Below are 16395 nucleotides of genomic sequence, written 5' to 3' on the forward strand. Positions count from 1 at the left end.
AACATTATTCGAAAAAGTTTGCTTTTTCCAGTTACGCCTATAAAGGCTTACGTGCGTACTCATACCTCTAACGGAGCATGTGCAGAGAGAGAGAGAGAGAGACACACACTAACTGTCTGGAAAACTACCTATACATCACAGAACCTAGGTGGCTCCAAAGGTACATTACGTTCTTGGAACCATCCCAGGCACTGTACATTCAAATCCAAACCCTGGGCAAAAATTTGAAGTAAAAAAAAAAAAGCAGGAATATTGCTCCAATCTGCCTCTTTCAAAGTGGGATTTTAATTTTTGTGAAACAATCTGAGTACAGCAGAATATTCAGAAGGCTATTTAAAAAAGGAAACAAAGCTACACAAGCAAATGCTCTCTGAAAGGGAAAATTGAGGTAGAAGATAAGGTGGGAATAGACGGTGAGGGGTTGGGACACCAGGTCATAGAGAGGAGGGTGGTGACTAGGGGGAGTAGGAAAGTAGGGGTGGGAGAGTGACAGAGGGCCTTGGGGGAATAGGGATGAGGCAGGAATGCCTGTAACCCCACATTGCCTTCCTGTGCATGTTCTACAATCTGGGGGCTTTCGACCCAACTATTTGAGTGTGAACACCCCCACTTCCCTGTCCCCCTCATGAAAGCCACGTTCTGGAGGGGGCTTGCTTTTCTGGGGTGGGATGGGGGGTCTGAGCCCCTCTCTCTACCCCTCCCCATGTGAGCCAGACATGCTCAGACCATGCACCAGGAATATACTGCTGAGATTGGGTATGTTTGACACATATCAGAAACTCTCCAGCACTGGGAGGGGGAAGTGGAAAACCCACTCACATGAGTGAAACAGTTCACACCTCTCAGAGATGTTGTTTAAGGCTACATCTATGGGTCAGTTCCATTGTTGATGGATGTGTCGACCCCATCCCTCCTGTTCTCCCTCTAATTTCATACAATATTATACTAGAGTGCCAGCTCTTCTCTAACTAAGGCCATGTCTACACTAGTGACTTTACAGCAACATAGCTGTAACTATGCGGCTGCACCGCTGTAAGATCACTCATGTAGCCACTTTGAGGACAGAAGAGAGCTCTCCCATTGACATAATAAAACCACCTGCAGGAGCAGCAGGAAAAGCTCTCCCACCACCACAGCGCTGTGCACCCAAGGACTTATGCTTGCGAAACTTACATTGCTCAGGAGTGTGTTTTTTTCACACCCCGAGCAACATACGTTTTGCAGACATAAGTGGTAGCGTAGACATGGCCTAAGTTGAAAAGCCCTTCCTGTTAAAATGACTCTTCTGAGGTCTTGTCTACATTACACACCTTGTCGACAAAAATCAGCTTTCATCAACAAAACAGTGGATGTGAAACACTGAAATGCTCCTCCCACGGATGTAACTCCCTTGGTATGCTGACATAATAAAACCACCTCAAAGAGAGGCAAAGAACTTTTTGCGACATTGTTAAAGTAACGATGTAATTAAAGAGGCTTATGATCGTCAACATAACTTAAGTTGACTTAACTCTGTAGTATAGATATGACCTTAGTACTCTAAAATCTGTGTGCTTACACAGATTGTCTTGCAATTTGTTATGTTTTGTGGGAGCGTAGGGTAGGGTTAATTATCCAAACGTGGGATCATTTGGGCAAGGGGTTCCTAAAATACAGTCCCCACTAAAAACAAAAACAAAAAAACCCAACAATTCAGGTTCACCCAAGGCATGCAATTCCAATAAATCTCCCCTAAACAGTTCCAGAATTGAGGAGTCTTTGAAGACAACATCATTAAGTGGAGCTATTGTAGACAGGAAGGGGCTGAAGAGAGGAAATTTGAGGGTAAAGTTCCAAAATACTTTATACAATAAATGGATGCATTTCATGATGTCTCTAAAGAACAAGTATTTTATGAATTCATCCCTTTTCTGGCTCTGCTTCATATTTTCAGTGCCTACATTTCCTATTTATTGAAGGAAAACATTACTTTCTACCACTGCAAAAAGTAGAAGCACCAAGATCATATAAAAAACTCCTCTGTACTATATACAGTGAAGACTGTGTGTAGTCATTCAGTGGTTCAATGCAAGCATGACAATCCCAAATCTGAACAAAGAAATCTAGTGTTGGCACTGACCAGGAACAACATGCAAAACAAGAATTTATTTTTTCTGTCAGAAAAAAAATGAACCAAAGCCTTTTGTTACTTGAGCTACTGAGAGTTTAAGGAGATTTTCTCTAACTTTTCGGCTGTTGGTTTTGCTACAGTTTCCTTTATCATCAGGTATATACTGGAATTCAATTTTTCCTTCTTAAAAATAAAATATCCACATACCATAATTAGGTATGCTTATAAAATTCAGAATAAGAGAAACAATTTTTCCTAATTTGCCGTAGCCAAAGAAAACAGTGATTTATACTACAATACGGTAAATACAGTCATTTCTCATCTTCAAACCTTTGAAAATTCTTTAAATATATTCTTTAAACATCCAAAATTTCAGTTATTTAAAGCTTCTCCAATTGGCCAAACTATATCCTTAGAACAATTAGGTAAATGTCATTTTTATTTATAGCACTTTATCTCAAAGTAGGAGTAACTCAATTTTGAAATGATACAAAACATTACCTTAGCTATGCCCTGTGAACTTTTTTCAAAGCTGAGAGCTTATGACCAACGTTTACCAGCCACACGTCAATGTCCTATAAAAATCTAATACAGAGGAGGCTAAGTACCTATGACTTTCAATGAGACTTCGGATCCTAAATCAGTCAAGGCATGCTTTGCTCAGCATTGCAATGCCTAAGTTCCTTTAAGAATCTGGGCCCTAAGCAATAATGGCCTAGCTTTCAAAGGTGCTGAGCACTTATTTCACTGGGATACATATGTGCTCAGAAATCCTGAAAAATCAATCCATTTATGAAGGAGACCAACTTTAAGCATCCTCGTGTAAAAGAAGTGCTAGAAGAATAAAACAGAAAACTAAAAACTGTGAGAAAACAAAAAACCCTCTGGCTAATTCTCCATGAGTAAATCCAAGTGAGAAAATCATGCAAGACAGACAATAGCAGTAGATCATAATAAGAAGGGGGGGATACAGTCCTTATTTCACAATAGCACAATTTACTACATAGGTTGGGAAAAGAGTGTCTGTACATCTGGGTATAGTGTTTAGATTATCCACAAATGCAAAGTTTGTTTCTAAAGTCATAGGATACATAGAGTATATAATCAGCAGTAACCCAAATTTAGGTGAATAGATTTAACAATACAATTTAGATTTTAGAATCCAAATACACAGATACACTCATGAAAATTTGTAGAGAGATTTGGTTGTGGAAAGCAAAATATATCAATGAGTGGAGATTGTCCCTCAGTCACTGAGAATTAGGATAGGTTGTTCATTTAGAGAAAAAAAAAGCATTTGAGTTACTTTCCGGACTGCGCTTATCATCGGCACTCCAGCTCATCCCTCCTGGTATTGCCAGTGTCCAGTGATGCGTTCTATGTAGATGTCCCTCGACCACCTGACAGCATCCAACACCATGAGTTGCCGCATCAGCCAAGCATAGCGTTGACCAACTCCACATTCTCTCAGCACTTGCTCGTTACCGGGCCCAGGGCTCTGACGATCAGCACATGAGTTTGGACTTCGTAGCCCCTAGCTCTCAGGGTGTCAGCCAGAAAGGCATATTTCTCCAGCTTTCAAGCTCAGGCATCATGGAAGGCTGGGGTCCTGTTTTCGAAGGGCACTATGATGTCCACCATGATGATCTTCTTCCAGTCCTCGTTGGTGATGACAATGTCCAGTCGTAGTTGGCTGTCGGTTCCGGTATTACTTAACTGCCCTAAAAACTAGTATTCACTGTTATTAAAGTTAATATGAGCATTAAAATGACTAAGAGTTTAAATACAGATAATACACATGCAGAACAAGAACTGTAAAAATAAAATCTAGACCTCATTTCTGGGACTGAGAAGTAGCAATTTCTAGTAAAAGTTATACACGCAATAATTTATATATCCAGTATATCCAGCTAAGTGAGCAGTCATACCAGACATCTACACACATCAGATGTGGAAGTTGGGCAGACCAAAAACTAAGTGCACCTTCAAACTTTCAAAAAGTGTTATCTGCATCACAGCTATACTTCTTGAAGAATTATTGTAATTATAAAATTACTTTTTAATTTTATTGTGATTAAAGAAAATATAGAAAAATAAATGAGAACTGGGGATAACAGATATTCAAGCTATATTTCTATCAGTTATGAAACCATTGATTCAATCTATTGCCCTTGTGCAGCATCAATTACCCTATCTGAAATGGATGGAGAAGGAAATAGTTACAAGTCTACAGGGTGTATTTACAAGGCCTTGGTCAATAAGGTTCTGACATGCAGAAAAATATTAACAGAATGGAAAAGGACACCTGAACGCATGGTCTGCCTACTCCCCAGGCTAGAGCACCTTACCTTGTAGCCTACAGGGTATTTGTTGCGCGAAGGCTCACTCTCCTTTTCTGAGACTGCACACAATGCTGGCATTCAAGCACTCCACAGAACCAGAAAGGAAGTCTAATAACTCAATTAATAAGCTAAGGCTTTTTATGCCAGACACCTAGGACCAGTCTACACAACAAATTTATATTGGCACTGCTGTAACATGTCTGGTGAAGATGCTCTAAGCCGATGGGAGAAATCTCTCCCATCGCTTAATAACGCCACCTCCGTGAGAGGCAGTAAGTATGTCAGTGAGGAAGCTTTCCCGCCAACATAGTGCTGTCTCTACAAGGGGGATTAAGGTCAATATAACTACGTCGCTCAGGTGTGTGGATTTTTCACACCCCCGAGTGACGTAGTTATAACATAGTAAGTATGTAGTGTACCCAAGCCTGAATTTCAACAAGGGTATGAGAGTTATTTAAGTCTTGCATGGATAATGACCATAGAATTTTTCCTGTCTCTGAGCAAAACAACATTCTTAGAACAAGAGGTAAAATCCACTCAGCATTCCATGCTTTTGATACAAAAATTCATCTCCTCCATCTTATTGTCCAGATCATCCATTGTTGCCTCAAATTGGGTGATCATCATGTTGATATTTTCAAGGAACTATCAAACATTATCTCACAGGCCTGTCTTTCTCTTCGAATTTGCACAGTATGGTAGCAGATTTCTCTATAAAAGCTGGAACCCTCTTCAAGAAAGAATCAATGTGCAAAACCCTAGATATTTTATTCCTTAGCATCTTCAGTCCCAGTGGAAGGCAATTACACACAAAAGGATATTCCTCAGAATGTGAGCCAAACCAGAACATATCCACTCAGTTAATCAAAGCTAAAACCTTTCCATTTGTATTTTCATTAAAAAGGAAAAGTATGTGATCCATACAGCCAGAATTATCTAAAGAAAACAACAGAATAGACTGATGTCTACACTAAAACCACCTGGCCATTCTGCAAAGGGTTCTGTGGACAATTTTAAGCTCAATGCTTTTTATACCCAATAAGAACATGAAACAACTACTATTGCTTAAGCCAATTGTTTTCACCAAGCTTTAAGAAATATTATTCATAAACATTAGAAATCAAACAATCATCCCTATTTCCAAATCTTCACCTCACAATATCGCTGAGTGAAAAGTAATATAAAGATTTACAGATGTTAGTTTGAGACTCAGACAGAATATTGACTAGTTTGTGCTACATGTAACAACTGGTTTGGATAAGAAACAAACAATCTGATATAAAGCTATCCGAAGATACTAGGATTACAATGATGTAATTTTACAAAGATTATAGTATTATCAACCTTGTATCAAATTTCTATTTAGAAAAATCTGATATCAGCAATATATATTAAAGAACGACTACTGAAAGTTGCCTTTTAGAGTTGTCATAAATATAAAGGGAAGGGTAAACACCTTTAAATCCCTCCTGGCCAGAGGAAAAACCCTTTCACCTGTAAAGGGTTAAGAAGCTAGGATAACCTCGCTGGCACCTGACCAAAATGACCAATGAGGAGACAAGATACTTTCAAAGCTGGAGCGGGGGAGAAACAAAGGTTCTCTCGGTCTGTGTGTTGCTTTTGCTGGGACCAGAGCAGGAATGCACGTCAGAACTCCTGTAAAGGGCTAATAAGCAATCTAGTTAGATATGTGTTAGATTCTGTTTTGTTTAAATGGCTGATAAAATAAGTTGTGCTGAATGGAATGTATATTCCTGTTTTTGTGTCTTTTTGTAACTTAAGGTTTTGCCTAGAGGGATTCTCTATGTTTTGAATCTGATTACCCTGTCAGGTATTTACCATCCTGATTTTACAGAGGTGATTCTTTTACTTTTTCTTCAATCAAAATTCTTCTTTTAAGAACCTGATTGCTTTTTCATTGTTCTTAAGATCCAAGGGTTTGGGTCTGTGTTCACCTATGCAAATTGGTGAGGATTTTTATCAAGCCTTCCCTAGGAAAAGGGGTGTCGGGTTTGGGAGGATTTGCGGGGGGAAAAAGATGTTTCCAAGCGGGCTCTTTCCCTGTTATATATTTGTTAGACGCTTGGTGGTGGCAGCAATTAAGTCCAAGGGCAAAAGGTAAAATAGTTTGTACCTTGGGAAAGTTTTAACAAAGCTGGTGAAAATAAGCTTTGGGGGTTTTTCATGCAGGTCCCCACATCTGTACCCTAGAGTTCAGAGTTGGGAAGGAACCTTGACAAGAGTTCATTTCCACCTCTGATCAACCATGAACATCACATTTGAATATAAAAATACAAATTTAAAATATCAGACTATTACATTATAAAAACAGGAATAAATCATATTTAAAATACAATAGGGTTATAATGGAAATTATGCTATCAACATAAAGCATCAAGATTACATTTTATCTCTTGTTCCTTAAATAGTTCAGCATTTTTGATATTTCAATTTTAAAAGTTTATCGCTGAGCATTTTAGTGCAATTCCAAAAATAATATTTCCTTTGCAATAGTAAATTCCAGAGGTTAGAATCAAAAATAAATCTCACTTACTACTAACATTAATACTATTTATTTTCTACAGCTAGTAATGTAACACTACTCAGAATGGCAGATGAGTCACACTAATATATTTGTCTACATCAGTAGTTCTCAAAGCCAGTCCGCCCCTTGTTCAGGGAAAGCCCCTCGTGGGCCGGACCGGTTTGTTTACCTGCCGCGTCCGCAGGTTCAGCCGACCATGGCTCCCACTGGCGGCGGTTCGCCGCTCCAGGCCAATGGGGGCTGCGGGAAGTGGCGCAGGCCAAGGGACGTGCTGGCCGCCCTTCGTTCCAGGCCAATGGGGGCCGCGGGAAGGGCGGCCAGCACGTCCCTTGGCCTGCGCCACTTCCCGCAGCCCCCATTGGCCTGGAGCGGCGAACCGCCACCAGTGGGAAGTAAACAAACTGATCCGGACCGCCAGGGGCTTTCCCTGAACAAGCGGTGGACCGACTTTGAGAACCACTGGTCTACATCATTCTACAATACTCGAGGAAACAAAGAAGAACAATTAAAAATTCAGGGTACAGATTTAAGTAGTCTTACATTTTACTAGGTATACATTCCGGACTTTTTTTCGCTCCTATATAGCTCTCCTGCTCTTGCATCACTAGCATGGAAATGTTTCAATCTGAATTATTTTATGTTTTATTTTATCATGAAAAACTTTCTGCTATTACTATTAAAACATGGGTGATTTGGTGGTTAAACACAGAAAACTTTTTAGAAAAAAATTGTTTATGAATGTTTCATTATTACACTTAAAAAGATGTCAAACTATCAGGATAGAGATATAATATGCAAAATATTAGACTGTTCTTGATGCTTTCATATAAGAACATCACAATTTGGCCTAATGCATTTCATCCAAACTGTTTATTTGTACAGATGCATCAAAAATCTATATCTGATGGGATACAAAATTAAATACAAGCCACTGTTTTAAATATGATTTAACCAGTGAAGTAGTTTGCAATATTTGGTGGAATATTTTCAATATTTCTAGATCACACAGTTTTTTTTTGAAGCAGAAGTCAATTCTGCTTGTTAATAGCCTCTAGATTCTTCTTCCCATACAAAAAACAGGTGTAAAGAAATTATCAATAATTACTTACAAATATGAAAGAATGCAAACGGAGGTTTTATTTTCCCCCATATTTCTGTGACTAAATGTGAAGTTAGCCATTTTCACAGGTAACACCTTGTACAATTATCTTTCCAAAAGTTTTACAGTCTGATATTCCTAGGGCCATATTCAGCCATAAAGCTAGAGAATGCAACTCCAGTGACTTCAGAAGACTTGTGACAGGATTGAATTTGGCCTTATATTGTAAAATAAGTTTTTGAATCAAATCACTTCTTTGCACAACACATGCAAGCATACTGAAGATAAGCTACATTAAAGAAAAACATTGAAGTTAACTAAAAGGTATCTTGTAATTTAGGAAGACTATTATTATCAATGGTAAACTTTTCAGTCTATAAGCAACACTAATCAAATGTTTACCAATATAAAATTTTCAGGGGGGAAAATCTTTATTGTATTTCCTGAGACACACATCAGTATGTCAAAGTCTTTCCTTATTTCTTATTGTGTGAGCTTGTTCAAGCTATTTATTAATATCTGAAATAATATACAGTGCATCATACAAACAGAAGTAGACCTAATGATATGAATGTCCCAGTACTGTATTCATTCTCAAGGAAGACAGTTTCATGAAGCTTCCCTATCCTGGCCTACCACTTCACTGTTACCTTGTTTCTTTTACCTTGCACAGTTAGTCAGTTGCTAACTCCTGCTATTTACATATACATCCCTTTCCACACCTACTGTCAAAATCCCTCTGTGCCTTAAGCATCATCTCCTTGCCTCAAAAACTGTAACCTCCTTCTTTCTGGCCCTACCAACACACAGCTCATTCACCGCTAGCCTAACCACAACTTTTCATAAGTCGTTTCACTGACTCCAAATCCCTATCTTAAAACTTTTCATGTTTTGTCCCCAGGGCTTCACACAGCATGGTGACATGATGCATATCATATCATCCTGACCCTTCTAAATCTTAGTTTGTGTATTCCTTCCGCCCTCTACATCCTATTTTGTTACACTCAATTTAGAATACAAGAAGGCAGCGATCATGTTTTTACTCACTATGTAAAGCATCATATAGCATCTATAGTGCTACACAGAAAGACTCAGTCTTTCCAATCTTCTTTAGAAAACTGCTTAACTTTACAGCCCATAACTCACTCAGGAGCCCTTCCTCCTTCCAAAGAGACCTGACACACTCACTCTTCAGACAGTCATATTTCCATTCCTCTTTTTAAAAAAAGAATACTGCATTGTACTAAATAAGGTGGATTCCCAAACAAATGCAAAATTAAATGTTGGAAAGAAGAAAGGGAAAGATTCATCCAGAGTTACTTACACTGCACAGACAAACAACAGCTTGGCCAAGGCTCATATTCCTGAGTAAGATATGAACAGCTTACTTTATTCTCCCCCAGGTCCATTCCCTCTTTCTGAGGCTATGTCTATACTACAGTTTATGTCAGCATAATTTATGTCACTCAGGGGTGTAAATAAATCACTCCCGAGTGTCATAAGTTATACCGACATAAGTGCCAGTGTGGACAGCGTTACGTTGGCGGGAGAGCTTCTCCCACTAATGAGCTCTCTCCCGTCAGCTTAGAGCAGCTAGATTAGAGAGCTTATGGCGACCAAGCTGCAGTGGTGCTGTAAACTCTCTTGTGTAACCATGCCCTGAGACACTTATTCTGCACACACAAAAAAGGGAGGATACTTTTCAGAGTAACAGCCGTGTTAGTAGCTGTAGCTCACAAAAGCTTATGCTCAAATAAATTGGTTAGTCTCTAAGGTGCCACAAGTACTCCTTTTCTTTTCGAGGATACTTTGTAAACAACAAAAATCACCGTAACAAGTACGTTCCTACCATGATATTTTAGAAGTTGCAGGAAAACTCCAAAACTGCGAGTATATTTATCTACTTTGGAAAAAAGTAATTTATTTTCATTGCTTTAATCTTTCTACTATAGTGTTAGCACTTAACATAAGCATCACTCTTCTACTTTCCTATTTACAATCCATTATACTGTATATTCTACTAATAGAATACATAATTTTCAGAAATGTAAGAGAAAATACACAATTTTGTAAAGTTTAAAAAAAATGACAAACTCAATCTGTACAGGATTCTCAAGTTTAGCACCCAAAATTTATACAAAGCATTATCCACATAGCTTTGGAAGGGCAGATGCTACATTGACAAAGCAGCAACAAACTTACAGAAATACAATAAAATACAGAAAATAAAGGTAGGTATTTGCGGAATGCGAAACAATACAGTTAGAACCACTGAAGTTATAAATTTAGCAATATCCACTTTTTCTAGAAACATGTAATTGCAAACCTGGACTACAAAAAACTATGGAGACAAAGTAAAGTGAAGGACAGAGTGGTTTCTTTTGTAAACTAGGGAATCAGAAGAAATTCCTACTCTATATCTGTTAGCAAATTAGCAATTCAATAACTCTTAGTCTGAAGAAACATATTTCTCCCTCAACATGTCTCCTGCTTATACTTCTCTGTGATTTTCATAATCATTTGCTAAATATATTTCAAAACATGATCTGCAGTTTTGGGACTTTTAAGTGACTTACTCCTAAACACTGTACGAATAGGTCACTGTATAACTGCAGAATAGTGAAGGGTTCTCAAGGTAGGCACAGCCAACCCTGGTTTGGGTTATACTTACACAACATAAATTTTAACCAATGCCATAAATTGGCCCTGAGGACACTTTCAGATATCAGTTTTGCCTACTAATTTTAAGGTATAACCTAGGCAGGAGTTTCAGTAAATCAGAGTTATAGTATAATCAGAGGCCTGTGAATTCTGAGATTCTGCGACATTTGCTACAGAGGGTAAGTTTGCTGTACAACTGTACTATAAAGTATCAGCTTAAAGTTTTACCAAGTTATGTTTCTAGACCACATGGCTGCAAAGATAACCTTGAAAACACAAAGTGGAAACTAACGCAATGCTGTCTTTGTGAATCTGCAGACAGCTTGAAACTATTGCTCCAAGAAATATGAATTATATTCATCTCAACAAAAAGTGTTCTCTTCTTTATGTTTCAGAGTGCATTCTAATGACAATATTGTTGTCTATTTTGCTGCTTATCATTTTAGCAAAAACATTCAGGTAACATACTAACCCCACAATCCCAAAGTTGCCCCAATTGTTCCCTAACAAATTTTCAAAACTTCCAGCTCCGTCCCTCCCGCTTTGCATCCACAATTTACATCGCAGTTATGCATTTTTAATACAGAATGCTTCCTCATATCAGACACTGAAAGTAGAAGAGCAGCAGAAAATAAGACAAACTCAATATCAAAACAACAATACAGGGTAACTATACCTACATTATTCATTTTTATATTTCATAAAAACCTCCATTTTAACACATCTGAGGCTGACACAGATGTTCCAGACTTTCTACTAGATTGCTAGAGAATCCAAGGCCTTATAGTACAGTATACAAAGCCTTGGAAGGATTAGATTTTTAATCAGAAAATATTGATTTCCCCATACACACAAACCAACAAAAATATTTCCATTTAACCAAAATGTACAGATAGGCAAAATAAGAAAAATGCTGCTTGAGAACTTATGAGATTGATTTAAGGATATTCGTTTTGTATATTTTGCATGTGATATTGACAATTTGTGCTTCAACAGTTACAAATCAAACTTTTTTAATCTCAACATCTTCTGTCATTAAAATGCTACTGTCTGACCCCACCCCATAATTTCCTGCAACTGTAAAAATTTAAATAAATAAAAACTATAAAAATACTTAATGTCCATATTTTTCACAACAGCAAACACTTAAATTGATAGAAATAAAAAAATGCTTAAAATAATCACAGATATCTGTCAAAATTATAACAAATATCAATTTCATTCTCCAGTACTTAATTATACAGAGCCCTGACCAGAACATTCCACCCCTTTAAATATATTTTATCCCAAAAGATCCAAATGCCATTCACAGACATAAATGTGACAGATAAATTACTGTAACCATTTTAAAATACCCAAGAGCAGTAGACATTCCCTGGGACTGAGTGCACGCACAGGGTCACAATATCTGCTTTCCCCCTGGATAGTCCTGATTTTGACTCCTTTGAAACACGTTAGATAGGCCCAAATTTTCTTTATCACCCAGGCAGCTCCATCACAAACACAACCTAGGCAAAGCTACCTGCAACATGGCAAAACTTGGGCACATCCCCACAATGAGTTCCCTTTGCAATATGATGCCAAATATCAAGACCAAAATGCAGTGACAACTGGGTTGAGCCTGGGCTCAGCAGCTTCAGGACAAGCCCTATCAGCAGGAAGCCAGGACAAAACTGGGACACAGACAGACCAGACCAAGGAATAATGCAACAAGTCCTAGGTGGACCAGGTCTCGATGACATAACTAAACAGATCCTGTTCCTGGGACACCTGAGGGAGATGCATGATCCGCCTAGCCCTGCACCCCAGACTAGGGCTCTTCTCCCCCTTAACTCCCCTGCCCCACAACCAACTCGCACTACCTTCCCCCAAACTTTGGTCCCCAGCTCCCCACCACTGGATCTTCCCTCCCCCTTATGCCCCCACCAGCCCTACACCAGTTCACACTGTCCTCTCCCAAACCCTGCTGCCCATTGCTGGGGCTCCCCCCAGCTCTCGCTGCCCTCCCCCAGACCCCGATGCCCATTGCTGGGGCTCCCCCCCCCAGACCCCGATGCCCACTGCTGGGGCTCTCCCCCCCAGACCCCGATGCCCACTGCTGGGGCTCTCCCCCCCAGCTCTCGCTGCCCACCCCCAGACCCCGATGCCCACTGCTGGGGCTCTCCCCCCCAGCTCTCGCTGCCCACCCCCAGACCCCGATGCCCACTGCTGGGGCTCTCCCCCCAGCTCTCGCTGCCCTCCCCCAGACCCCGATGCCCACTGCTGGGGCTCTCCCCCCAGCTCTCGCTGCCCTCCCCCAGCTCTCTCTGCTCATTGCTGGGGTTCCCCCACGCCCCGCCAGCTCCCACTGCCCTCCCCTAGACCCCATTGCTGGGGCTCCTGACCGCCCACACTACCCTCTCCCAGACCCCCCTTCCCAGCCCCAGAATCCGCCCCCCCCCCAGCTCGGACCCCTCACTCCCCCATGGGCTCCCTTCCCTGCAGCGCCCCCCCCCCCCGCTCACCTGGTGCCTCCTACGTTGAGCTGGATGATCTCCCCGCTTCCCGCGCCGGCGAAGCCCCCACCGTTCCCCGCCATCTTCCCCGCCGCCGCCTGCAGCTCCGGGCAGCGCCCGCCGCCACCTTCCACCGCAGCCGGAGCCCACGGAACCAGCAGGAGGCGGCAGCTAGAGGCGGGAGCTGGGGGAGCGCGCAGCGGGGCTGCCCCGGGCGTGGGCCAGCGAGGGAGGAACCGGGTCCCAAGAAGCTGCGGCCCCTCGGGCTCAGGCCAGCAAAGGCCGCGCCGCCTCCCCACACCCTGGCCGGAGCCGGGCGGAAAGTGCCATGGCAACGCGCAGCACCTGGAGGAGGGGGCTCGGCACGGGACAAAATACTCCGCGTTCTGCGCGAAGCGAGCTCGGGAGGGGAGGGAGAGCTATGGGGACGCTATGGGCGGGAGGGTTCGAAAGTCTCCGTACACACACACGCTCCTTCAGTAGCAGAGTGCACACGCACATCGCAATGGGGAATACACACACGCGGTAGTCCCCTCAGACGAGAGGACTCTTCGCACACACCCAAACTGAGGAATCCTCCGTCTCCTCCTCTCTCGCCAAATAGGCAAAACGCCTCTCTCTATTCATCTATTTTAATTATTTTGCCCCTGATTCACTCAGCATAAAACCGGACTAAGGCAGTGGTGAATCTGGCCCTTATTCATAGTGATGAAAGTTTTCGAGGGTTTTATTCAGTGATTATGCTACCAGAAAAATGTACACAGGACAAGTAGGGGAAATGGAGGCTGTCAAGCTGGGAAGTTATATTTGCTTAATGTGTGGATCATTAGTAACAGTCACCTTCTTAAAAAGCTGCCCAATGCATTGTCCTCAATTTTTGAGAGGCCATTAACATTGAATGATTGCATTTCTCCCCTCCCCCCCGCATTATATTTACAGAGAACATGATGCCAGAATTGCAATGGGGGAAATCCAAAATCTGAATTCTGTATGACAACTTTTTTCTCTACTAAAAAAATTGAGACAGAGTTTGAATATGACCAAGCTACCGAAAGCTGCTACTGCTAAGGAAACATTCTTACGGTACATATTACTATTAAGCTTTAAGGCCAGCAGGGTGAAATTTAAAGCCATCCATGGCACTGGCCCTTAGCTACCTGAGAGATCACCTCACTCCACAGACATCAAAAGCTAGATTCCATCAGAACCACCTTAACCAACTAATGGAGACTTGTGTGTCCAAAAGACATGACTCTCCCAGGAGCTGGGCCTAGACTATAGAAGCATGCCTGCGAGAGATAAGAGCAACCACAGACCTCAGGATTCAGAAGTCAGTTTTCCCAAGTCCAATGTGCTCACAGTCTATTTTCACTTGGGAGTGATGGGAAGGAAAAAAATGGGGGAGTGGGGAATTCTGCTTCCTTTTAAGCTTCTCCTAAAGGCAAAGGAGGGAAAGCTAGAGAGGAATTTTCCTTTGTTGTCATCCTTTTAATTATCTGGGGACCACTGAAGATCACATAAGTACAGAGAGAAAGAGACTAAAGACAACTCAGTATGAAAAGATTGGCAGCATAGTTCAGGTTAAAGGATAATTTGTACTGTCCTTTCTTCAGTGAAACATCTTGGCCATAAAGAGATGCACATTACAAAGTGGGCTCAGGGTGGCAAAATATATTATATCCTTCAACTCTGAATCCACAGTGCAATTTGATGAGGAAATCAGTCTATTACAAACTGTAATGGAAATTTGACCAAGAATAAATGACTATATAGTTAGGAGAGGAAGTCATAACATTGTGGTTTGAAGGAGTGAGTGTATGCTGCCAGATTTGTGATCAAGTCTTACAGCCAAGCAAAGTTTTACTGTTTTCAGAGAGTAAGAATTTACAAATATGGTCTTTTTTCAACGAGGTAAAATTTGACAAGATACAAAGATCTCATACCAGGGACCCAGCACCATTTAAACCCAGTATTGCCATTCTGCAAGGGCAGAGTGGACATCAAGGTCATAGCCTCACAGTGGAATCTCTGCAGCTCTTTTATGCTATGGGGGGAGGAATACTTGTCTCCAATAGGTCCAAACCAAGAGAACCACTGGAGCTGGGCTAGTGGCAGAACTATTGAATCTTCATAGAATCATAGAATATCAGGGTTGGAAGGGACCTCAGGAGGTCATCTAGTCCAACCCCCTGCTCAAAACAGGACCAAACCCCCATAGTTGCCCCAGATCCATAAATGCCCCCTCAAGGCTTGAACTCACAACCCTGGGTTTAGCAGGCCAATGCTCAAAACCACTGAGCTATCCCTCCCCCCCATTCACTCACATGGATTCAGTGGCTTAAAAGCCCTAAGTGGTCTGAAGAGGGGTGGTAACCGCAATTTCAATCTATATGCTGAAAAAGTATCTGCAAAGAGGGGCCTACCTAATTATGGGATGGATTCCATCCTCCCTGTCCCCATGAAGTTCCCCAAACAAAGACATTTACTGTGAATTTCACCCTGACACACACAGGCCCATTGGTACCAACTGGCAAAGGATTCAATGTTCTATAATGACAACTCGTATCAGGCCTAACAAACTCACTACAGCTAGCACACTGCTTTTGTAGTATTTATCAAGAAAGTTATGTGAGATCTTAAATGCAAACCAGGATCACATGGGTCATTAACATCATTGTGAAATGTATGGATCGACAGACACTTTGTAAGGAGTTATGTGTATATATTGGAAAATATGTCTTCAAATCTGACTCAAAGCAGGGTTGACAAACAGGTTTTTGTCAGAGGGATGTATATTCATCTGTCTGCCTTGGTTCACATCAGGAGTCCTGGAACAATTTTTATAGTGGGGGTGCTGATGATAGAAATCATGTATTTGGTGTTTGTTATTAGTACTTCAAGCCAGGGGGGGCAGCAACATCCCTAGCTCCAGCACCACTGGTTTACATGTAAAATAAGCATTGTAAGCCAACATCATGGAAGCCCCGTTTGCATACAAAATCAACATGAAAGCAGCACACCCAGGAATAAACCTGGGTGTGGGAGGAGTCATCCTAACTCTGGGACCAACAGTGAATTTTGGGGATATAAGGAAAAGGCGAAAGGACGACTTTTCAACCTTTACTGAGAAAGCAAAAAGGACA

General features: G+C 41.3%; 1 protein-coding gene across 1 annotated transcript in view; it reads right to left on the reverse strand.

The window, feature by feature from the left end:
* The window catches only part of KCTD3 (potassium channel tetramerization domain containing 3), a 61172-nt gene extending 47837 nt beyond the window's left edge, over nucleotides 1-13335 (reverse strand). The window contains exon 1 of the mRNA XM_077812195.1: nucleotides 13262-13335. Coding sequence (XP_077668321.1) covers nucleotides 13262-13335 — 74 coding nt within the window. The remainder of the gene's footprint in view (nucleotides 1-13261) is intronic.
* Nucleotides 13336-16395: the final 3060 nt, after the last annotated feature.

This window comes from Eretmochelys imbricata, chromosome 3 (genome assembly GCF_965152235.1).
Source record: "Eretmochelys imbricata isolate rEreImb1 chromosome 3, rEreImb1.hap1, whole genome shotgun sequence".
NCBI lineage: Eukaryota > Metazoa > Chordata > Testudines > Cheloniidae > Eretmochelys > Eretmochelys imbricata.